General features: G+C 37.1%; 1 protein-coding gene across 1 annotated transcript in view; it reads left to right on the top strand.

Moving 5' to 3' along the window:
• Positions 1 to 20,599, top strand: part of mybbp1a (MYB binding protein (P160) 1a) — a 45,828-nt gene extending 25,229 nt beyond the window's left edge. The window contains exons 19-27 of the mRNA XM_028806925.2: positions 101 to 258; positions 2,071 to 2,205; positions 6,451 to 6,574; positions 6,839 to 6,970; positions 7,609 to 7,677; positions 15,483 to 15,596; positions 15,715 to 15,816; positions 16,758 to 16,882; positions 20,116 to 20,599. Coding sequence (XP_028662758.1) covers positions 101 to 258; positions 2,071 to 2,205; positions 6,451 to 6,574; positions 6,839 to 6,970; positions 7,609 to 7,677; positions 15,483 to 15,596; positions 15,715 to 15,816; positions 16,758 to 16,882; positions 20,116 to 20,449 — 1,293 coding nt within the window. The 3' untranslated portion in view covers positions 20,450 to 20,599. The remainder of the gene's footprint in view (positions 1 to 100; positions 259 to 2,070; positions 2,206 to 6,450; positions 6,575 to 6,838; positions 6,971 to 7,608; positions 7,678 to 15,482; positions 15,597 to 15,714; positions 15,817 to 16,757; positions 16,883 to 20,115) is intronic.
• The last annotated feature ends 5,282 nt before the right edge of the window (positions 20,600 to 25,881 follow it).

The raw sequence follows: 25,881 nt of genomic DNA, 5'->3' as shown, positions 1-25,881 counted from the left end.
TTTGCTATTCGTCATGGTTAAAAACCTTAATCGGTTGACAATCCTAATTATTATTAATGTTGGTTTCCTCTTCATAGTTCTTATTTGGTCTGTCTGACAGGTGCTGGATCTCATTGAAATCTTTTTGATGAAGCAGCAGGAAAGTCCATTAGTATTTGGTATTATTGAGCCCTTGCTGAGTGTTATTGAATACAGCATGAACTCCGAGTCAGGCAAGCAGGAACAGGATTTTCTCCGCAAGACTGCAGACATTTTCAGGTTTGTTTTGACTTTTTCTGTTTTGTTGGATTTTTCAGGGAAAAAGGGACATGGATTATATGCAGTTTACAGTGCAGAGGTCCCTTCTTTCTACAACTCCAATTCTGCAACCTTTCTCACTATGGAAGCACCTGTTTAGCAGTCTCATTTATAAACCTTTGTGTCGATTTGAGTGTGAAAATATGGAAGCTCTGAAAAATAGGAAAATTTAATTTGCCAAAAATTTTGATATTAAACCTAGTGTACACTCATTTCTATGTAATTTACCTTTATAAATCACAATCATCTTGTAAATGTGTGTATGTGAATGTGCCTTGAACTTTGCCTGGTTGCCACCCTGAAGCAACCATACATAACTTCATTGGCTAGCAGAGCAGCCTCTCTTGAGACCATGCAACCTACATTCAAGAATATCTGGCTGTGCTCCGCAACTGACCACGCATGGTCATGTGTGGCCTTATATTGCCTCTCTTCTGCATTCTGGTTTCAAGGAAATGTGTAATGCACCAGCATCTAGGTGCGTAGTTGCTATTACCTGGCACATGTAATGACATGTTTGCTGTTACAATGAATAGTACAGGCCATATGCACTAAGAAGTGCCTCTGGGGGTCTTTTCTGCTCACTGCTATCGGGCATTTTAGTGCTTCCTCCCAGGGCACTTTTTAAGTTTATTTTAAAATATCATTTTGAAATATCTGAACAATATACATTTATTTATTTGTTTATTTTTATATATCAATTGATTGGCTGTATTATTTGTCCTGAGTCTATATCCTTGTTCTTATGTCTCTGCTGCTGTACGCTTGTGAATTGAGATTAATAAAGATTATCTAATCTAATCTAATATGAAAAACTGAGAGTTCTGTCATTTACCTTACCAACAAGCCAGCCATCACATAAGGTACCATCATGTCTGCCAAAGCTACTTTTCCACAAATTAAATGAATTACGATTTGACCCATGCCACTGTGTCATATTTTATGTCAGTCTCATTTTAGCATCACAGATGGCTTGTGTTTAATGGAATGTAACTGCTTACAGTTAACAAAAGCAGCTTCATTCTCACTATGGGTGTAGTAAAGTGCTCCGATTACGTTAGGAGATCCATATACTCCTGATAATTGCCTTTGTAATGTTGGCAAAAACATGTTAGATGTTTACATGTTATATATGTACACCAGCAACATTCAGAAATTGGATTTAGTGCCTCACGTTCGGTTAATGACTTCCAGCACAGCAAGCATAAGGAAGTGAACCTTGTCTGAGATAGTTCTAACCTGTTGACCAGTTCCCTGAGAAGCGACAACAGGTAGGCTATGTAATCTGATGAAAAACCAAAAACATACTTCGGTGCAAATACGCAGCACTAATCCTTTTGAAAGGGAACCAAAATATAATCTGAACATCATAATTAGCTCTTCTGAGGTGTAGTATGTACCTGGGTTGAAAGAAGACAATTGACACTATGGATGGAGTGAATTGTAATGTGAAGTAAGTCTCATGTTGTCACATTTATGCTGCTCCGATGCTTAGATGCTAGATGGCACTGTTATTCAAATTCAGTTGGTCATTTTGAGTTATTGTGTGTACTGGTTTTTGTTGTGGCTAAGCTCTTTGGCACATCTACCATAATACTGGTAATCATTTGACATTTAATACATAGAGGCCTATCCATTAGATATTTTAGTCACAATCCCTTAATTTACCTGCATATTCGTTTTGACTTATGTATTCTGCGAAAAGAGCTCCTAAAGCAGTGAGTTTTAACTTTATACATAAATCTGTTTATTTCTCTTTCAATTTCCTCTCAGGAATAAACTGTGTAGAGCCAAACGATATTACAAAAATGTGTCTGCCATGAAAGAAGAGCTACATGGCCTCATGGAAAGGCTCCTGACCAGGACTCGGAAGCTTAAGGAATCTTCTGTTGCTGCTTATTATTTCAGGTTTGAACTTTGTGCATTTTGTTATATTTGGGAGTGGTATGATAGTGAAATTCAATCATAGCTGATTTTATCCTATTGGGTTGGTTTAAGTCTTACAAGAACTATTTTGCAGAAGTTAATTTGGTACTTTTAGAATGTTATAAATAATTAGCCATTCTCTTGTTTGGTCACCGTTCTACTTATCCCTTACTTATTAGCCAGAAACTTTCACCAAAAACTTAACTTGCATTCATACTGCTTGTTAAAACACTGTATTTCCAAATTCTGTTTTCAATAGAATTTTGAGTTTGCACTGTCTACCAAGATGGGGTACGGAAATGACACGGCAGTATGGTACTCTTTAGGGTGATTTGTTTTATTTAAAAGGGTGCAATACCGTAAGACTGTTCAAGAGATATTTGGTTTTAATGAGTAAATGGCAATTTTTTGTGTTATTATTTTCTCAGTATTTATATGTTTTTTAAACTTTCTGTATATGCAATTCCTTCTACAACCAGATTTATTAGAACTAATTTAATAAAAGGCATTATTTTAAAAATTTCTGTACTTTCCATGTATTGTACATAGTACACGTGAGTTTGCGTTATCAATAAATTGGTCAACGGCATCTGCTTCAAATTTGAATTCATGCTGATTAATATAATCAAATACAGCTTGGACATTGTACCTTTGAAAAATGTTACCATATCACTTATTTCCAGGCACTTAGTGTGTTTTGAAATGTGCCAACAACTCAGTTTCCATATTCCTTGTCTTGTTTTACTGCAAAATGTTGTCAAAAATATCAAGCCCACAGAAGGCCACTTCAGAATTTGTTCAATGTTTTGTTCTTAGCCATTCTTGGGTTCTTTAGCTTTGTGTTTTGAATCATTATCTTCTTGGAGGATCCATGACCTGCGGCTGAGACATAGCTTTCTGACATTGGGCATTATGTTTCATTCCAGAATGTATCGATAGTCTTGTGATTTCATTGTTCCCTGCACAGACTCAAGGCATCTTGTGCCAGACGGAGCAAAAAAGGCTGGATAGACCAGTCGCTAATTATATTTATTGCCATGGCTCACAGACGTGGTTTCAGGTGTGAGAGAGAAGATTATTTGGGAATGTTCAGGAAGAGTTTCAATGACTTGAGAGTAATAATCTTGCGTGTATTTCATAAGAAATAGTAGCTAAGCTGTTGCTAAACTGGAAGTTCAAGGAAAAAGACATCTTCAGACAGGAATAACTGAGTGAAAGAATAAAGTTCTTGATTGTGATATCTGTGCATTAACAGCAAGGAAAAGACGGCAAGAAACTATGGATAACTTGACTGCATGTCACACTATGGCTGGAGCAGGAATGTTAATCATGAACAGTTCATTCAGGACTTCTCAGTGAGGGATATTATTGTCAGTACACAGTGCATACACCTAACGTTATGCTTAAAATACACTTATACTACTGAAATGATTCAAGGAACACATTATTGTGTAAGATGCATTTTACAGGTGTGATTTAGATCCACCGATTCCCTCAGAGGACAAGACAAATACCAAAAATTGCAAAACAATTTTAGTGATAATGTTCATCCTGTGGTAAAGCATTACAAAACCTTCCAGGATGACAGTGACCCTGTCTACTTTATATTGCATACGTGGTCATTGAATCAATGGTTTGATAAGCATGATAACAATGTAAATCTTTGGCCCTGATCTTAGTTGCTAGACCTCAACTCATTTGAGCACTGATGTAGGATTCTTTAATGTACTAACATTTTCTTCCACCATCATCTATAGTAGTAGGTGTTGTGCCGTGTTAGCCATTATGGATGTAATGAGAAGTCAAGCAAAATAACACCTTTTATTGGCTAACTAAAAAGATTACAATATGCAAGCTTTTGAGACAACTCAGCCCTGAAGAAGTGGCCTAAGTTGCCTTGAAAGCTTGCCTAATCATAATCTTTTTGCTTAGCTAATAAAAGGTGTCATTTTGCTTGACTTCTTATTACCACCATCATCAGAATAGTAAATGGGTGAATTTCCCAGTCAGCAAATGGGAATATCATATACTAACCATACAGCTTAAGACACTAATAAAATCTGTGTAATGAAATTTTGAAATTGTTATTTAATGGACCAATGCTGTTAAAAAAAATGATGTAGGTATTTCTGGCATGGTGGGTTAATTGGTGATTCTAAGTTGCCTCAGGGTAATTGAATGTTTATAGATAGATAGATACTTTATTAATCCCAATTTGAAATTCACAATTTATGTGCTTAAGTTTGGAATATGCAAATTCTAAAAATACATTTGTGAATATTCTTCAGGTCTTTCATTTTTCTGTTTTCACTTTTACTTATATTATGAAAAATCCCAATTTGAAATTCACAATTTATGTGCTTAAGTTTGGAATATGCAAATTCTAAAAATACATTTGTGAATATTCTTCAGGTCTTTCATTTTTCTGTTTTCACTTTTACTTATATTATGAAAAATAACATTAAGTACTGTGAACACAATGACACAAGACCATAGTATACACATAAAACAAGACAGGTGAACATTAAAACAAGCCCAATTAGTGCTTAAATATCCTAAACATGTTCTGCCTACTTCTCATACACGTCCAGTAGAATTCCAAAACTCTTTTCTTGGAATTTCCTGCCTCAGAACACATTGGTGAAGCCCAATGGAAAACGTTGACATTTAATTGTTTCATGGATTTTCTCAAGCACCCTGAGTCTTTGATAGTACGTCTCTACATGCAGCGTAAGATTAAGAGCCTGGCTTTATTTAAGTCTTTATAAGTCCTTACTGTCACTCCCGGATGTTTCTGTCACTCTTCTGGTGTGTTCAAAAATGCTTGTGAGCTCTTTAGAGTGATTTGTAAACCTGATAAAGCTATAAAGGCGCATTAACAATGTACTTTGTTATATCTTCATTTAACACATTGTTCCAACAGTCACTGACTTTGTTGCTGAAAATATGTATTCCCTCAACAGTCAACATTAGGGATGTGACTTCAGCAAAATGTTTCTTGAACCTGTGCCACACATTTCCTCGATGATATTTTAACTCATTACACTTTTCAAAGCCATTTGATATTTCTGGGTTGACTTTCGTTAACTGTTTTTCAGCCATTGCAGGACTTTTCATTGTGGTTAATGTCAGAATTTAGATTCCTTGATTCCAAAATTTAACTTCTTTTTTCTGCTTTGGCCATTCTGATTTACCTGTGTGTTGTAACTTGTGACACACTTTAATTTAAATACCAGGTCACAAATAAAGACAATGTAGAAGTTTGTTCGTACAATGAAGATTTACTTGTTTATTCAAAGTCTTTTAAACTTTCAGGTCGTGACACTGCAAAATAGCCACAAACCATTATGATCACACTGCCATGTTTAATGGTTGTGTGAAGCATTTGTCTTGAAAATTTATTTTTTTCTCCAAATGGAATTTTTAATTTTATGGCTGAATTTTCCAATTCAGCTTAATCAAGCAAAACAACATTTTTGCCGTTGACGTCTGAAACGCTTCTGGGCTGGCCAACCTGAAATAGACAACCTCTTGTTGGATATACTTCTGTGCATTTGTGTTAAACTTATAAACACTGACAGAAGCCAATAAAAGTAAGGTTCCAAAATCCATAGCTGTTAGACTGGGGTTCTTTGTGACTGCAAGAAATGTTGTCCTGCCTTTCACAATAAGTGTTGCTGGATACATCCTCTATTGAACCATTGTAATAATGCTGATTTTTTTTTTTTTTTTTCCTTCCATTTGTACATTGTCCATGACTGTTGATTGCTGAGGTTCACAATTTCAAAAACTGGTTTCTTTAGCTTTTCTAACTGCATAAAATGATTAATAAATCATTTTAAGAAATCCTTGGAAATCTCTCTTGGTTCCCCAAACATCTTTTTTAACAATAGTCTGATGGTGTCCACCGCTTTTGAATTTTTTTCATAAATATATTTTGTCAAATTAATGTTGGAATTACAGATGCTTTAGTATTTTTCTCATTTTATTTTTCATCTAGAAAAATTGAATCAATTAGGTCACAACAATATACATAACGACTTACAGTGGGAACATTTTGATCAAAGATTTTCTTGAGACTCAGTTAAGCAGTGCCTTTTGAAGGGATATCTGCTTTTGTTTTTTTTTTCTTTCCTGTGTATTACTTTTTCAATCAACTCTAAGTACAGATGTCCAACTTTTAAGCAAATAGGATTATAACCTCTCCTCTTTCTCTCTCGTTTGCAGTGCTGTGCTATATCTGGTGCGTGTGCTGAAAGGAGGGCTTTGTGACGATTCTGCCACGCCTGCTGTTGGGAAATGCAAGAAGAAGCATACAGAGGATAAAGTGGAAGTAACACCATCAAAGCAGGTATTAAAAAGATTTCTTTCTATTACCTTTACCCCATACAATTAACACCCTGATTTTAGGAATTTCCAGTGTAAGAAAGAAACTCCAGCTCTCTTCAGACTGTTCATTTGCCATTGCCATAAGAGCATACCTCCTCTCTTAGATCCAGAGCTCTGTGACTGGTAATGTATTGATGGCATTGATTAGTCCATCTTATGCATGTAACAGAGACTATTGTGATTTGATGAAATGTCACTTTAAGTGTTTGTGCTTTGTATTTTTTAGGCCATGGATCTTGGCTGTCTGGACCTCACGCGAGTTTTGACTTTGTTTAGTGATGCACTGAAGCACTTCATGACTAAGAGGAAAAGCGTCTTCACTGGCAACATGTTCATGGACCTCTTTATCCGCTTTCCTGTGAGTGCTAGAGGGTGGTACTTCTCTCTGGCTCCTGTTTCACATTATCTCCATGTGACTGTTTATTTACATGTGAGATATAGGAATCTTTATGACCACATCCAAATGATTGAGGTGCAGGTGAAAGGAAGACTACAAATGGAGTGCACCTTTGGTCATTACGCTACTAAACAAATATAGCAACTCTAAAGGTTTTGCAGAATAGAATAATCAAGTGCATCACTAGACTATGGAGAATTTTCTGCTCTGACAAACTTATCCTCTTCAGTATTGAGCAGTTAAATATGCATGGGCACCACACTCAGATCTTCAAAATTCAATGCATAAAAATAGATTTCTCAGAGTTATTATTATTATTATTATTATTACTAATAATGTTTAATACACTTAAATAGAAATTCTTACACTTGGTGTGCATAACTGCACATAAGACTGAAGCTAGGAAGCAGTTCTTCACGCAAAAGGTTGTGAGGATTTCCCATTAATTACAAAGTAAAGCAATTGATGCAGAAACCTTGACTTATTTTAAAAAATACCTGATTGTGAAATTGGGACAGCTTAGCTATTAACTAATCAGATTAACTTTTTTTGCAGATTTCTATAACTGAACCATAACCCATTTCTGCTAATTTCTACAGATTATCAGTGGTGCTCTACTAGATACAACTATGAAGTATATCACAGAAGGGGTTCGGTCGCACCAGCAGGTAAAGAGCCTTTATACGTCTGTTTTGGGTGATTTTTGGATAAGCACCTTATTGTAGCCTTTCATAAGCCTAAGGGCACATCTGCCATTTGAGTTGCTATGTATTTTACAGAACGGTCCAATGGACTCCAAAAAGTTTTTTTTTCTCTTTTATTACATTAAGTATTTTAATTTTTTTTTGTCTTTATCACATCAGTAGTTGTCAAGCTTGTCTCATTTGGGCTTTAATTTTAAAAGCCATTTCAGGTCTTTTTGTTCTTATTGTTTAAAGGTAATGGTCTTGATGTTGCTTATGTTTCAAGCTCTTGGATGCTTGATAGCAACATTGCATCTTGGATTATAAGGAACTACATGTAAAAAATTATATTTAATTTTTATTTATAAATTTTTATATGGGTTCATGGAAGTCTAGTTTCTTTAATGTACTGTATGCAGATGTAGTGATGCTACTTTTTTTCACCTCCAATTGGAGAAGTGACTGGGGAATTTTAACAAAGCTGTGTACTATTTATATATATATATATATATATATATATATATATATATATATATATATATATATATATATATATATATATATATATATATATGTGAATTTCCCATCGGGATTAATAAAGTATCTATCTATCTATCTATCTATCTATCTATCTATCTATCTATCTATCTATCTATCTATCTATCTATCTATCTATCTACTATTATTTAGCATACAAGTTGAATTGTATTACTCATGTAGTCTAAAGTACCACTGAGAACCTCTAGGGGTCAGTGCTGCATAAGTAATATCAGAAGTTCTCTTTAAATGAAGGTCTCTCCCAAGAAATTTTTACAGATGCACACTGTTCATTTTAAGGTAGTGAAAATGACTTTGTAATAGTGGTAACTTAAACTAGAAACATGTAAGCAATTTATACTGTGAGCAGGCATTTATGATAGTCAGATATACACACAAACCACCCAGAATGCTGTTGAATCTAAACTGTAAAGTAAAAGAAGTGAATTTTAGGATCAAAAAACAATACTGTGTGTTCCAACCAGTAATATATAACTTTTTACTAGTTATATATTAGTTATAGTATACTAATTTAATTCAACCTAAAAGATTTATTAAACATTTGTGCTATATGTTTCACAGCTAACAGTTAAAAACAATTTCAAATATAATTCTTTTTTTTTTAAGACTCAGTTCCAGTGATTTATTAATTATTTACTAAATGTAATGGTTAATGTTTTAATTTACTGGTCAGCCTAGACCCCCAAACTCAATTAAGGTTACGAACACTAGACAGTGAGTGAAATCAGGAAATTACAGCGTTAAGATTAGTATAGTTGGAAAGGCATTGCATCTCCAGATCAAGGGGTGGCCAGTTAGTTACCCATTGATGTTTCTGTTATTAGCAATGACATATAGCATGAAAGGGTTGGATACGAATACCAGACCTTATACTGTGGCACAGCTTTAATACTTAGTATGTGAGTGAAATTGTTTTAAATTCAAATGAAAATTAAAGCTAAATGCTCAAAGAAAAAAGCTCAATATCGAACTCAATATGTGATTTATTGTACTTCTAAAATTCAGAGTTAAGAAGAAGAAAAGTAAAAGAAATGATGAATCACTAACACACAAAGGGAATGGGGCACCAGTACTTTCATTGCATGGGCTCCTAGTATATGGAAAAGAAATACCTAGGTTGGAGAGTAAAAATTGTCATCTGACTTAATATTGTTAAACTTATTTATGAGTAACCCTAGCACAACAGGTAGCACTGTTTGTCTTGCAGCTCTTGGGCCCTACTTTAATTAAAAACTGTAAATCTTTAGAGTTAGCATGTGCTGGTGCGGGTTTCCTTCCAAAAGCAAATTGTTGGGAAGATTTAATTTTCTGACTTTATTGTAAACATGCTTTGCTACATTTGTGAGTGCCCAAATTAGGAGCAGCATCTCATCGATAGCCGGGTTCTCCTTTGAGCCTGTTGTTGGCTAGAGTGACAGACATCAGCTCTGTTTGACTCTGTATTGGCTTATTTGGGTGTAACAGCTAGTAGGGTGGTTGGCTATAGATATTTAGCAAACCGTTTTTCTTTCTTGAAATGTTTTTTTTTATTTATTCCACTAAATGGGTAAGCAGTGCATTTGACAAGCAAGTATTGCATCCCTAGAACTTTGTGGTGATTATAGAATACTCCACCAAAAAGGATATTTTGTTTAAATGTTACTTACCCAATGTGGTTTGTAGTGATGGCTGAAAAAGTGCTTAATCTTATGTTGTCATGCAGAACGAGAGAAAAATATCTATGACATAATAGAACTGTAATAGTGACCAGTTCCATTTAATGACAATGTGAAAAAGTCCATGGAAAAAATGATTCTCACTTAATTCACGTCACATAATCCACATGTTCTTTTTCAATTCGTATGGTTAAAACATGCAAAATGTGTGCATTTTTGGTCAACATATTAACAGTTAATTCCTGAAAAGTCTGCATTAAATGTCAACCAGAAGGATGTCTTTCCCACTATACAGTGTGTTTGACTTGAAGATTCACCTCTCTCCCTCACTCATTAGTCAAGAGTCCTGTCTTCAATTCAAACACAACTGTTAATAGTTAATAAAAGTTTATCAAAAAAATGCACACATTATGCTTATTTTGACCATACAAATGGTTAACGATCATATGGATTATGTGACACAGATTACGTTAGAAATTCAAAGATTTTACCCTTGGATGTTTATCACATTGTTTGTCGTTGGACAGAACTGGTCACCTTCACTGTTCTATTATGTCATAAACAATTTTCATTCGTTCTACATGAAGGCATGAAATTAAATTTTTTTCTCGGCCTTCATTACAATGCATGTGGGGTAAGTGACATTTAAACATTGTTTATCAATTTTGGGTGGAGTATTTCTTTAATATTTTTGAGGATCATAAGAAGTGTGGTTTGGCTTACATTGCCCACAGAATTGCTAAATTATCTGTAAAATGGCATTCATAGGAGACTAAAGTCTGGGTAATCTGATATTAAACACATAGCTGTACATATGGCCACATGTACAGGGGGCTTACAAGTTGGAATCTTAATGGGTTTTGGAGGCATCTCTGTCATTCATTGTCTGAATTGTGTTGTGAATGCTTCTTTGTCATCAGTGCAGACCATATTTTTCAATTTGTATTTAAACATAGCCAAGCAAGCTGTCTATTAGAAAAATGTTTTGGCTTTAATACCACTTGTTTAACAGCACAATGCAAGTGGAGTGCTTAAATCAGACCAGAACAGGCATCCACTAATTACAGGCTGTATTATGTGAGAATCAGCTGGTACACTGGAGGTCTGTTATACTGCAAAATAATCGCTCTTGGGCACATTATGTTGTAAGAGAGTGCAGCTTGGGCCTATTAGAAGAACTGAGGTGATGTTAGTGTTAAGCAGAATAAAAACCCCAAGAGTATCAGGCTTTCCCCCTAATTGAGTGGACATGTTTCTCAGTTTGATCTGTTGTGACTTCATCACGCCAAGAACAGTTTGTGATGGACATTGACTAAATATTATTACATTTACACTCAAAACTGTTCCCAAAGGGAGATATTTCAAGGGTAAAATGTGTACCTTTTCTCCTTGTGAGCCTGTTATATAATAACACCTCTACAGTAAATTGAATTGCAAAGACTGGGCAAGGTAAAGATAACCCGTTATCTATGCAGAGTGTACAGCTTGCACTCTGGTATGGTGTGGATTTGCTTAGGTCGATAGCATGTGCAGGACATTAGTAGTAAGTAGAACATTACTGGTGTTTTAGCTGTAAAATTTGTGTTATTCCTAAGACATTTAAAAATCTTTCAGTTGATTATCTGGAGAGATGGATTGTTGGAATGTTTAACCCTTTTATGAGACTGTTTTGCAATGATTTGCTTTATGTGGATTTTTTTTTTGCTTAAATATTTCACTTTTACTCTCATATGCAGGTTAAGTTGTATTATTATCTTATACCTTCCTTGAGTATCAGTACCTATTGCAAATCCTCAGTTCAGAAATGCTGAGGTGTGCAGTTTACTCGAAATAGCAGCATTTACAAAAGCTCCCAGATGTGTCTCTGTGTTAGGAAAAAGGTTTGGCAGACTAAATTGCAAATTAAGCATGTTTAGCTCTAAGAAAGTCTTCTGTGTTTTACATTACTTTTTTTTTTTTAAATTGTGATTCACCTTGAGATTATATTTATATTTAGATACGTTATATAAATACAGCCTATTGAAATTGTTATTAGGCAGCATTTTTGCAAAGTGTGTACTGCTGCTGATTCACATATGCAATATCACATTTCATGCTTGGTTGCTGTCTGTATGGAATTTGCATGCTGTCTCTTTGTCTGCATAGGTTTTTCTCTCTTATCCCAAAGATGTGTGTGTTAGGTTAACTGGCGATTCTGTCAGTGTGTGTGTGAGCCCAGTAGTAGAGCAACAGGCCATCCAAGGTCCTTTCTTTCCTTGTGCCTGAGGTTGCTGGGATAGATTATAGCGTCTTGTGATTCTGAATTGGGTTAAGCATATTTGAGAATGTTATGTAAATTTAATAAATAACACCTGGTGTCAAATATTTTCCTGCAGGTTTTAATGATAATCTGAAATCCACAAATCCATTTTAAGTAGTTCTGTGATTTGAACAGAAGTGTTTGTTGACAAGTGAAAGGATCAGAAGGGGCTTGGGATGGGGAGTTGTTTTTTGCCTTTCTTTTATCAGTAAAGAAATACAACAGCATTGTGTAGTGGCTGGGGTTAGTTATTATTTGTGACCTGGAATACATTGTATCATTCTTATTTACTTAGCACAGCTCATAAGCACCTCACCCACTTATCCTTGCTCAAGTATGGTAATAGTGGCATTTAGGAAAGCAGACAACAGGAAAATTAGCTCATTCCTGTTAACCTAAGGTCAATGCAGTATCCCTCTTCTACTGGCCACTTTTGGATTGCCACTGGGACCTGCCTCTGCTCCTGAGGATATTGTCCTCAAAGGAGGTGGTTGGTCTAGATTGGAAAACAGTCTTTACGGTAAAACTGAGGAAGGAAGTATGAAAGATCCAGAGAAATATGTGTGGAATGTAGCTGTTTGTTTAATGGAACTTTTTCCTTTTACCCTGCCATTGTGTGGCCGTTGAGATATTTCCTGGCTGGCCTCCTCTCCACTGCTGGCTAGTTTACCTCATTGGCGTGGCACTTCTTCCACATTCTGCCCAAACCCACATCCCTCTTCCCAACCGACCTTCAAACTGGGAACAAAAATTAAGCTGTTAGGATGCTGCTTGCGATAACCGAAAATGAGTGGCTTTGAGAGAGTCAGGCAGGGTTTTTTTAAACAAACATGTAGGAAAATGGAAAATGAGTTGTGAAGCGGAAAAAAATATGTTGGATAGGCTCTTAATTTCAGAACCTTTTCTTTAACATGATTATTTTGTAGGCGTATGTGATCTCAATGGAGGGATTTGGTTTCCAATGAGCAGATATAATATTAATTTTCAAAATGTACATTTATCTGAATATGACTAATTATTTCAAAATCAGCAATGAGAGTGTCTGAATGAGGTTTATGGTAATAAGCAGATGTTGTATGCACTTTTCTAGTTGTTGTCTTTTATACTGTGCAAATGCTGATAATGGTGTCAGGAAACAAACTGTTTGTGAAAACAGATAAGAGGACAAAGCTCTTTTTAAGTGTCAAGTAAAATGTTAATTTTATGCACATAAAAGTGAACAGGACCTTCACTGCATTAGTCACTATGTTATTAAATGTGCCTCCTTCTCAGAGCTGGCATTTAAGCAGCCTCATATTCAAAAGTAAAATTATAATAATGCAGAAAGATTCTGGAGAAAATGCGGCAGAATATCAAGAGGCTAAGTAGTTTTAAAACAGTGTGTGACATGTGTGGACTACTCTGGACCCTCAGGAAAATTATTTCAAAATTTGTTTTCATCCTGAAGTTTTTGTTTTGTTTCTCTTTTGTTGCCTTCTAGCATTATACATCACATTATGGTTGAAATTGACAGTAAAGGTAACATTAGCTGCAAATGTTTACTTTTGAGATACCAGATAAATGTAAATTGATTTTTTTTTGTTTTGCGTGGCAGCACAGTTGTGCCTGTGTAGTGTCTGCATGTTCTTCTCTCAAACCCCAAAGATGTTTTTGTCCAGGTTTCGGTTCTGCCATGAACTCTGTCTGGCTGCTGTCAGGATAGGCTCCATCCTTTCTGGGGCATCAATTACATTGAGCAGATTTCTTAATGTTATGTTATGTAATTTTATAGGACTAAGCGGTACATGTTTTACTGGTAAATTGACTTATAGTATTTACCACTGTCTGTATTTTTGCAATTTACACATTTATGTTCCTAGCTATTCATCATAACTACAGGGTGAGCCAAAATGACGTACCATATTTCTCAAGGTCATTGCACAAGGTAGAGGCAGCCGAGTGGGTTGGGATGGGGGTCCTTTGATAGGTGATCCCTTGTAGTTTTCAGTCGGCATCATGCCTTGGTCCAGTGTGCACTGTTTTTTCCCTTTTGAAGCGTTCTTCAAAAACAACGAATCCATCATCACTACGCAACGTGCCTTCTGAACATAGTTCAGCATTCCTCCTAATGGTGATGTCCCAAATCAGAAAACAGTTCTTCAGTGGGTGGCTACATTCAGACAGACGGGTATAACATTGAACAGAAAATCTCCAGGCTGTCCTCAGACTGTACGAACGCCCGAAAACATCCAAGCTGTAAGGGCATCAGTTTTGCAGTCTCCTAGACGTTCAGCGCACAAACATGCTTCTGCCTTAGGGATTTCTAACACGTCTTTGAGGAGGATTTTGCATGAAGACCTTAATTTCCATCCCTACAAAATGATGGTAGTGCAGGAACTCATTGAGAGAGGCTGGGAGAGCCGTAGAGAACTGTGCGCGAACATTCTGCAAACTGTTAATCAAGATACCATCGTCTTGTGCAGCGATGAGACACATTTCCATTTTAATGGTTGCATAAATAAGCAAAACTTTTGCTATTGGGCTGAAACCAACTCTAGTGAACTTAATCAGAGACCCCTGCACAGTAAGCATGTTACAGTTTGGTGCAACATTGCAGAATTTGGCATTCTAGGCCCTTACTTTTTTGAGGGTTGGGGGAAGAAGCAACAGTCACCATCACTTCAGAACGTTACATTGAAATGCTAGAGAACTTTTTGCAGGTCCAACTGGAAGAAATGGATGTGGTGGATGCCTGGTTTCAACTGGATGGAACAACAGCTCAAACGACGCAGAGATTCATGCAAGTTTTGCAGGAGATGTTTCTGTGGAGGCTGATCTCCCTGCGTGATATTGCCTGATCTCGCTCTGTGAGATTTCTTCTTGTGGGGCTGTCTCAAGTCGAAGGTATACACATACCTACCTCAAATCCTTGAAGCCCTCAAGGGTACTATTCACCACAAAATTGCCTCTATTCCCCTTGAAATGGCAGAATGAGTCATGTGAACGTTCAGTAATTGTTTCGAACACTGTATCGCTAATGATGGCCACCACCTTGAAGACATTTTTAAAACACATTTTGTACAGTATTTTATATACCCTTTCTTGTGTCGTAATGAAATTTATTTTATCTTGTAGCGTTAATGTAGAATAAAACTTTGAAATGTGGTACTTTTTTTTTTTTTTGGCTCACCCTGTATCTTCAGCACACTTGGCCAAGCTTATCATGAATGGGACCATCTAAAAATTAAATGAAAGGTGTTGAATTTTACTCATTACTCTCTTCCACTGTTGTACTTTAGGGCCAAGCTTGTTCTCTGGTGCTCAAAGTTCTCCAAACACGGGAGGTCTGTCAGTCCTTGACTGAAGTTGCTTGGAGTGATTTGATTGAACAGGTGTTAGCTCAAGTTATACAGGTCTGTATTGGTAACATGGTGAGAGAGACGTTTTACATGTGTGTGCACATACACAACTTTGAAAAACTGTAAAATTGTGTAAGTTCATAGTGTCTTATGTGCTTCTTCTGACTTTCAGTGCCTGAAGTCGATATCTGTATTCCGAGTGAAAGTAGATCACGAGAAAGTGGTTAAGTGTTTGGAGTTGACCCGATTTCTCATCACTACAATCCAAAAACAGGTCAGTCTTTGTCTCACATTTGCAAACTAATGCATTTTCCACAAGACTCATTTTATAATCATTCTAAAATTATTCAGTCTGCTTGAAATGTTTAAAATCTTTAATTACCTCATTGGTGTTCTGTTGAAACCTAGAGGTGAGCATGCCTGTTCCCTGAAACAATGCATTTATTCCCATTTTTTTGACGGAAAGAGTAGAATGGCTGGCTTTGTAAGTAGGATAGGTTTTTGATTGTTTTTATCTAATATAGTTTAGGGATCTAAAACTAAAGAAAGAAATATTTAATCACAGACTATTTGTTTTTAGTGGCTTGTTGACTAATAAATATAACCAGCCAAGGAGCCAGCTGTGCTATTTTACTTGATAATGGGTTCAGTTGAAAAAAGGGTGGATAGAAATCATTAAGCGCCTTGCTTATTGGTGGAAAGATTGACCCAAGTAAAGTGGTCATTGTCAGTTTATTTGGTGGAAGGTCAGTGCCAGCAGGAAGAATGTGTGGGTTATTACTTACATTTCATTGTAGAAAATCATTAACAGCAATACAGAGAATGTGAGTTTGGCTCTGTTAGAATGTTAGGAGGCAGGTATGTAAAAGGAGCAAGTTGAGCCTGATGATATAAAATGTTAGAGCTGTTCTAATTTGGGACCTCTGATGGACCGAAATGACATTAAAGTTGACATTTGTATGAATATCTGGATAAACTGCCTATTGCTCTGTCATGTAAAAATAGGGTTTAGAAAATTAATGGAGGAGTGGTATTGAGTGAGGCTGAGAAAATAAATGTTAGGACTGTAAAGAACAAAGCTTCTGATTTAAGGTGTACAATATCAGCTCACCCTTCATTTAAATTTGGTATGTGCTATCAGCCCTGTGTCTGTATTCTGTATACAGTACTATTACTGTTTCATGCTGCTAATTCTATTATATTTTTTATCCCCAGAAACTACCAATCAGTCTGAAGGACATCTTGCCTGTGTTACAGTCCCTGGACCAATTGCAGGACTTTCACCGGTCTTTGCAACAAAGTGATACGTACTGGAGTGTAATGAAGCTATTTGGCATTTTGTAAGTAGTTTTTGATTGGAGAATCTTCCATGAAAAAAATCAGCCTAATGACTATCACATTGGATCTAGAAGATGTTAAGTTTACAAATTATATACTATAATCAAAATGGAACTAAATTAGAACAATTATAAAAAAAAAATGTTGCAACACTTTTTCTTGTGGGCAGCACTGTATTGCAATAGTTAAATCGCAAATTCTTAATTATGATATATTTTTTAAAATGTTATGATTTTCACTGAAGGAGTTGCATGGAAATATTGTTTAAGTGTACTAGGGATGCACAGATACCGAAACGGGTATCTGGTATCGGCCTCGATACCACATTTTCTAAAGTACTCGTACTCGTTAAAAGTCCCCCGATACCGGGGACCGATACCACGGTCTGAGAAATGTCTATGTTTGAGCGGCATGTAAGGGGTTAATCACAGGCGCCGAGTGCCCGCCCCCAGGCCCCGGCTGCAGCTCAGAGCGGGGAGAAGGCGAGGCAAGACATGTCAGCCGTGTGGAACTATTTCAAAGTGATTGAAGACGACAAAACAAAGGCGGACTGCAAATTGTGCTCAGCGAAATTGTCCAGAGGAGGCTCAAAAGGTAGCGCATTTAACACAAGTAATTTAATCAAGCACCTAAAATCCCAACACGACAACGAGTACAAAGAATTTACCCACACTTCTAAACCAACACAACCCACGCTGCAGCAAACTCTTGCAAGACGAGAGAAAATGTCCAGAGACAATCCACGTGCTGTGAAAATAACACAGGCAATTATCGAGTACATTGCATTGAGTGACCAGCCACTCTCGGAGGTAGAAAATGTGGGATTCCTGCGTCTCCTCCATGTTCTGGAGCCCAGATATGATGTCCCAAGCCGCCGCTACATGACTGACACGGAGCTGCCTAAACTACATGACTCTGTGAAAAAACATATCCACAGCCTACTGCAAGCCTCCTCTGCGTTTAGTTTCAACACGGATATTTGGACAAGCAGTGTTAGCCCCGTGTCGCTAATTAGCCTAACCTCCCAGTGGATAGACGAGAGTTTCTTGTTTTTTTTGTTAAATTATATGACTACAGCTGTTACATGTAAATTTAAATCATGTTTTTATTAAGTACTCGGTATCGGCAAGTACTCGGTATCGGCGAGTACTGAAATGCAAGTACTCGTACTCATACTCGTTTTCCAAAAAAGTGGTATCGGTGCATCCCTAAAGTGTACAGTAATCCCTCGCTATATCGCGCTTCGCCTTTCGCGGCTTCACTCCATCACGGATTTTATATGTAAGCATATTTAAATATATATCGCGGATTTTTCGCTGCTTCGCGGGTTTCTGCGGACAATGGGTCTTTTAATTTCTGGTACATGCTTCCTCAGTTGGTTTGCCCAGTTGATTTCATACAAGGGACGCTATTGGCAGATGGCTGAGAAGCTACCCAGCTTACTTTTCTCTTTCTCTTGCGCTGACTTTCTCTGATCCTGACGTAGGGGGATTGAGCAGGGGGGCTGTTCGCACACCTAGACGATACGGACGCTCGTCTAAAAATGCTGAAAGATTATCTTCACGTTGCTATCTTTTGTGCAGCTGCACGGTGCTTCGCATACTTAAAAGCTCGAAGGGCACGTATTGATTTTTGCTTGAAAAACACACTCTGTCTCTCTCTATCTCTCTCTCTCTCTCTCTCTCTCTCTCTCTCTCTCTCTCTCTCTCTCTGTCTGCTCCTGACGGAGGGGGTGTGAGCTGCCGCCTTCAACAGCTTTGTGCCGCGGTGCTTCACATACTTAAGCCAAACAGCCCTATTGATTTGTTTGCCAGAGATTGTTTTCTCTATCTATGTGACATTCTGTGCTCCTGACACACACTCCTTTGAAAAGGAAGATATGTTTGCATTCTTTTAATTGTGAGACGGAACTGTCATCTCTGTCTTGTCATGGAGCACAGTTTAAACTTTTGAAAAAGAGACAAATGTTTGTTTGCAGTGTTTGAATAACGTTCCTGTCTCTCTACAACTTCCTGTGTTTCTGCGCAAATCTGTGACCCAAGCATGACAATATAAAAATAACCATATAAACATATGGTTTCTACTTCGCGGATTTTCTTATTTCGCGGGTGGCTCTGGAACGCAACCCCCGCGATGGAGGAGGGGTTACTGTATAACATAATATTCCCATTTCTGTTTAATCCAATTCAGTGATGTGGGAGATGGGCACATCAGTGCAATATTAGTTCTCACATCACTGCAGAGACATAAAATGTACTTATCTTTGTGAATAACACGAATAAACTAACATTTAGAAGCAAAGTAAATGTATATTTTTTAATCTAATAATTTATTAATGTAATACATGGTCTAATTAAATAAATTTTATCTTTACTGATTTAGCATTGTTTAACTGATTATTTTAACAGAATTATGCACCTTATTCAAGAACATACTGCCAACTACTAGATAAATGTCCATTGACTTTATGGTTCAGTTTTTTAGATCATAGGTTCTTAAAGGATGAGTCACATGTTTTCTGAATTTGTTTTTCATGCCGAGTTGTGGTTCACAATTGTATTCAGTGGGAAAGGGTTGTATACGTTTTGCGGAGTGTCTTGTGATGGTTCTCCATGGGCAGTTTAAGCAAATTACATTGCTTTGTTATGACCTGTGATGATTCTCCAAGGGGAAAGTGGATAACTGTCTCCGGCAATTCTGGGTCTTGAAGACACAAAGAAGGCAGACTTGGGTCTCTATAAGGAAAAAAAAAAGTTTAAGAAACACTGTTTTAGATAGTTAAATACTACACAAAATTTAATTTTCATCCATTCACCTGTTCAAAACATCTTATCCAATACAGGCATTGTGTGGAGACAAAATTAAAGTGAAGCATCAACCTTAGATGGGGGCACCACTTAGGCATGTGATGTGACTACAACTAAAGACTCAGTACTAAAACAGAAACAACACTGGTGTTAGTGCCACTCTTAACTTGTATGATTCTGAGAGAATCATAATCTGTTGTACCTGGACTGCAATTAAAGTAAATGAATATTTTTAAACCCTTAATTGTTTCTATGCTATATAAAGTAGTGAATAATTGGTAAGAAAAGCAGTTGGCAGAGGAACTGGCAATTCCTGTACCATAACAGAAGATTCATGCTTAATATCATGGTAGAAAAAATATGGTGTATAAAAGCATTTTCTCATTTATAATCTAAATTTATCATTTTGGCTTCTCTTGTATTTGCAGTAAACCAAAAAAGGAAAAAGTGAAGGTTGCTGAGGAAGAACAGTCTAAACAGAACTCACAAAAGAAGAAAAAGAAAGGCTTTCTTCCAGACACGAAAAAACGCAAGAATCGGAAGAAGCAGACTGTGGAGGAGGTAAATATGATGTCTAAATTGAGCACAGAGGATGACAAAATAACAGAGGAAGATGGAAAGAAAAACATCAGAAAACAAAAGAAATCAAAGAGAAAAGCATTAGATGAACAAAGTGCTACTCCATCTAAGAAGATCAAAGGTACCAATGATAAGAAACACAGACAAAAGAAAGCAAAGCAGAAGCCTGGAAATACCAAGTGAAATAAACTGCCTTCCGAGTAAATATGCCGAAACTAATTTTCTATGATACAGGTTCACTTTTACCATTATTGTCTATTATTTAATAGAACTGAACTGTTCAATGTAATCTCTATATTTTATTGATAAATGATCAATGTGTACAAAACACAAGCCTGCTTTCTTGGGATTCCCTTCTAACCCAACTTCACTTCCTAATTCACTCTGTTTGGCCACAATTTAATGTAGAGTGATGAATCAGGGTCTAATGATGTGTCAGTGGATTTTATACTTTTGCACAGATCAAGGATACAAACAAAAAAGTATTTGTGGTGAGTTAGAGACATGATATGTTGATCAACAAGTTGAAGATTAATTTTTTTATCATTCACTTGATAAATTTTTAAGGATGGAAGTACTTAAAAGCAATAAATTAGTTACATTTATGAAAAAGCAAGGATAAAGGTTATTAAAAGTGTATAAGGTAGGAGTGTAGAGATTCACAATTTTATGTTTTCCTTTGAAGTGTCCACTTTATTGTTTAAGGTTGAGTTCATTTCCTAATTTGCCTAATAGAAAGAAGCAATAGTGGACAACTTTATTGAGAGGAATTCAGTGATTTGCACTTTGGATTTAGAAGTAAAAACTGTAGAAAAAATTAAAAATCAAGATATCTGTTTTGTCATTTGGGCATAGATTACCATTTTTGATCAAGATCAACAGATCAGTATTTAAGGTAACATTAATCTGTATGGTGCAACAGCATAAAGTAAGAAAACAACATTTTCTGGGGAATGACCACTGATTGCATATATACTAAATGAATTTATATATTCAGATTGTTTTTTTTTTTATAATAGCTAAATTGTTATCACTTGACACATTTTTAACAGCAAAATAATGTGATATGAGCAGACATGAGTCAATTTTAAACACCATCTGGTATGAATGCATGCACCCTGAGACAGATAGACTGGCATGCTGTGTAAGGTTGGTTCCTGTCTTGTTCCCAGTGTTACCAGCATGAGTTTAGGCCACAACCCTGAATTAGATTAGTGAGTTAGAAACCAGATAGACTGGCTGTATGTTTCAATGTAGACAAATGATTTATTTTTAGTGTTGGGCGCTGATACACTTTATATGGTATTTGGTACAATGTATTAATGATGGAATGTGTACTCCATTTTAACTGTCCTCTGAGAATGTCATTCTCATGTGGTTGAATACGGCATGTTGCTGTTGGTTATACATTTGTTAGTAGTTACTAAGCCATTCCAATACACATTTCACTGAAGCCAGGATGTTATTTTTCCCTTTCTCAACAAACTACCAGATGACACCAGGGTTGTTTTACTGGTTCAAACATTCTATCAGTAATTTATGCATATTGTCCATACATGTGCAAATGATTGATGAATATCTATATATATAATTCTCTAAGCCGCCGCCAGAGCGGTATGACACCCATGAAAGCACGCAGGAAGGAGCCACGCCCACACCCATGAAAGCACGCAGGAAGGAGCCACGCCCACCAACTCTAAGACCATTGGATACGACGAAAACTCACAGAGCCACGCCCACCAACTCGGACACGATGCCTCGGAAAACACCCCGTCATTTCTGTTTGTCTGTGCTACAGTCCGCATGCAGCTTTGAGCCACGTTGACTTTTCAGTTACGACGCATGACCGCGTGCAACATCGCAAACTGTTTTATACGCTACATACAGCAATTCGCATCCGCGACAAACATGCGTCTTCTTAGATGGTCCTGCAGGAACACGGAAAACGTTTCCCTGCCCACCAAAGCAGGACCATGTAAGAAGAGGCATGTTTGTCGCGGATGTGAATTGCTGAATGCAGCGTCTAAAACAGTTTGCGAGGGGTATCCCATGGGATCCTTAAAACAATCCTTTAAAACTGAGGTTAAAACACAATGAAGGAAGCAGTCTTTAAAAACCAATAAGCCCTGTGCCTCTGTTTCATTAGCGTCTCACCTGCTTCACCGATGCAGGCCCTGCAACAGTCGAGACGCTCTCTCAGCAGCTGACCTTCTCTGTGCCTGACTCCACTATAGGCTGCAACAAAATTATGAAAGTACGGGCACATTTGTTTCACACAAGCTGTGTGTGTGGGTGGGTTGGTGTTAGTTAGTTAATTAGTTACTCAAAGGATTTCAAGATTTAATATGCAGAAGCGGTAACACTGCAAAAGCAGCCCAAACCAGAAAACACGGCTGGCAAAAAGTGGCTGATAAATTAAATGCGTGTGCATTGTACTTACTGAAAGCAGCGTTACGGATTTTGCAAATGTTCATTTTTTTCCCTCTGCTTAAAAAACATTTAAAAAGCGGCGTGATTATGCGGCGTATACTACGCCGCGGATTGGTATGCAGCGTGTAAAACAGCTTGTCGCAGATAATTTGTCTTTTACTATTACACGAAGACAATTTCCTGTTAATACTTCGTTACATTGATATAGCGGTGTTCTCAGTATTCAAAGCGCTATCCACACAAGGAGGAACCAGGAAGTGAAACCACAATCTTCCACAGTCTCCTTACTGCAAAGCAGCAGCACTACTACAGCGCCACAAGGCAGTTAAAGAATACACTGGGCTCGATTTTGTTTACACTTCTGTTTACAGAGATCGGGTCGTAGATAGCATTGTTGCAATGTTACTTTTCTTGGTGGCTTATTACATTACGGATGTTTCACATGTTCATTTTTTCCCCTGTGCTTAAAAGACATTAAAAAAGTGTTTCTCAACTGTGACTCCGGAACATCTCAGTATGCAAGCTATATTAAGCGTCAACAACGAAGACTCGCTACACCTTAATCTATAAGTGCTGACACTTAGCCCTACCGACGAAGTAACTTTCACCAGCGTGGCCTTCTTCGTCACAGACGATCCCGCTTTCAGTCACAGACAATTATATGTTGCTCTCTCCAGAGGTCTATCTTTTCATTCACTCACAGTGGTATCCACAAACCCACCCCATTTGGACAACTGTGTTGTTCAGGAAGTGTTCACCCATCAATACATAATTATGCGGCGTATGCTACGCCGCGGGTTGGCTAGTTCTAAATAATTTAGTACTCAACTATCCAGGATTTTTCAGTACTCTCCCTCTTACATGCCTGTGGGTGCTGATTTTCGCAACAACCATTTTTTAAGTGAAAGTCAAATCCTACCTGTAATACAGCAAGATGCTTAGGTGTGCATCTAATCATTGCTAGTCCATGGCCAGAAATGCCAGGGAACACAGACTCACATGTGCATGTCTATGTGTGTATATGTGTGTTTGCATTCATGTATGTAAGGCTGGTTAGACACGGATATTATTTATCTGTCTGTAGTCTCTGTAAGAGAAAATATTGACACAGTATTCATGAACTGCAATAGGATGTTTGTTCCACTTGTATCTGATTCTTTTTTGCTTTTTAAAATTTTGGATGAAACTGAAGATAATGATGTTTATTTTTTTTAAATGATATTCGTTTACTCTGTGAAGTCAGGGAGGTGCTGCAATATTACTTCCCTAACAAATGTAGACAGATATATGTCTTAATAAAAAAGAAGTTCTATTTAACTGTAGTCTGCCTCCATTTGATATGTTAGTTGAAAAGAAAAGCACTAGCCATGAGTCTCGTTGAGGAGCAGGTCTGAAAACCTGATTGAATATTGGCTAAAGATGCAAAAAAAAAAAATCCTTCCAAAGAAGAAAAATAGGGAGAAATCTTAAACGTTAAGGATCAAATGCCGTTATTTTTAAAAGTCTCAGGTAGATGGAGCACTTAATTTGTGTTTAACCTGCTGTGAAATGCAAGTCTAATTTCAGTGTCACAGTTGGGCAGGGAACTACTTCCATAGGTAAGAAAATCAGAAGTGCTATTTTTCACTTTGTTAGGAAAAGAATGACTAATGTGATTAAATTACCTAATACTTTTGAACAATATGGTTCTGTAAAAATGTATTAATCATTACAGCTGTCATGTAAACTTGAGACGTTTTGAAATGTAGTACTTTTTATTTGTCTCGTAATGTATGGAGTGCAGTTCCAGAATCCTGTTTCACAACTGGAGAATTGTTGCCCTTCATATGCAACAAGGCAGAAAGAACGATAATAGAAATGTTTTGCACCAACAGATCTTAGTGTATGGCTCGTGCTACCCTGATCATTGGGGAGCTAGTCCTCAGTGAGATGTCTGATGTGATTTTCACCTTTTTAAAATGTCTTTACTATTGAATGCCCTACTCTGGCTCATTCCATTTCAATTTTAATGTGATTCTGAAACTTTGACAGAGCTGACTGATAAAACCTCATCAAAGGGGTGGTTCAGGTGTAAGAATACATAAGCTGGCTTTTCTGAATGTGAATAGGTATTTTTACTTTTCTGTAGTATTAAAAGACAATTCAGAGTGCATTAAGGTAAGTTTAGCTTAATGTTTTTGTAATAAATGGATGACCAATAAAAAGCTAATCGGTAGGGGGTAGCTCTATCATGTCTAGCCAACAGGTATGGATTAACAACTTTAAAAGATTGTATTTGTAAAGTTTTCAGCAAAGGAGTGCAGATACTCTAAATGTCTAAATGTGGCCAAAGCACATAGCCATGCCTGTCGATCCATATTCTAGCCTGCTTATCCACTTAAGGAATCCAGGGAGCATGTGCCTGTCCTGGAAGCAGTAGGTGCAAAATGGGAACCAACCCTGCAGGGGATGCCAATTCATCACAGGGCACACTTATGTACACCAATACATTTTCATGTGGGTCCATTTAGAGTGACCAACTAACCGACCAGGGTTGTCTTTACCACACATGGTGCAGGGGATTAGGTTTGGTTGTCTAGTACTGGGACACCAGGAGCCCTCACAGATAATGGGAAAAGCATACAAACTTCAGAAAGACTGTGACTGGGCTGAGACTATAGAGCTGTGAGGCAGAAGGTGCTAACCACTGTGTTAACTGTGCTTCTCTCATAATGATTTACAAACCAAAAAACTATGTTTACATCCTTAAAATAGGTGTATGGCCACAGGAGAGCACAGAAAACGAGTTTAGTCCAACATAGTGCTTATCTGTAATCAGGCGTCTAGATGCCCCATTGATAAAAACTCAAGTTCAGGTTTATTGTCGTGCACATAGTAAGATGAATAAGATCAGCTATGGAATGACAAATGACTTTACTGACGGGTTGTCTCTCTTCCCCTGCCTTCTACGTTTTGTCTTCTGCACTTCAATCACTGGGAATTAGGCATAGGTGGTCTAGGTGAAAGGGATTTGTGTAGGCGTGTATGTGAGGCTAAAATAAATATCAGAGACTCGGATTTCCTACTCCCAGTGAAGCTCTGGCATTAACTGCATTTAAGACAGAAATGATCAGGGCTTACAAAAATGTGTATCTGAGTTTCATTGCCAAGGTTTTGGTACAAACAAACAAAGCTCTAAAATACTG

This window comes from Erpetoichthys calabaricus, chromosome 8 (genome assembly GCF_900747795.2).
Source record: "Erpetoichthys calabaricus chromosome 8, fErpCal1.3, whole genome shotgun sequence".
NCBI lineage: Eukaryota > Metazoa > Chordata > Cladistia > Polypteriformes > Polypteridae > Erpetoichthys > Erpetoichthys calabaricus.
The sequence above is the reverse complement of the archived record's forward strand: the minus strand, read 5'-3'. Positions and strand labels throughout refer to the sequence as shown.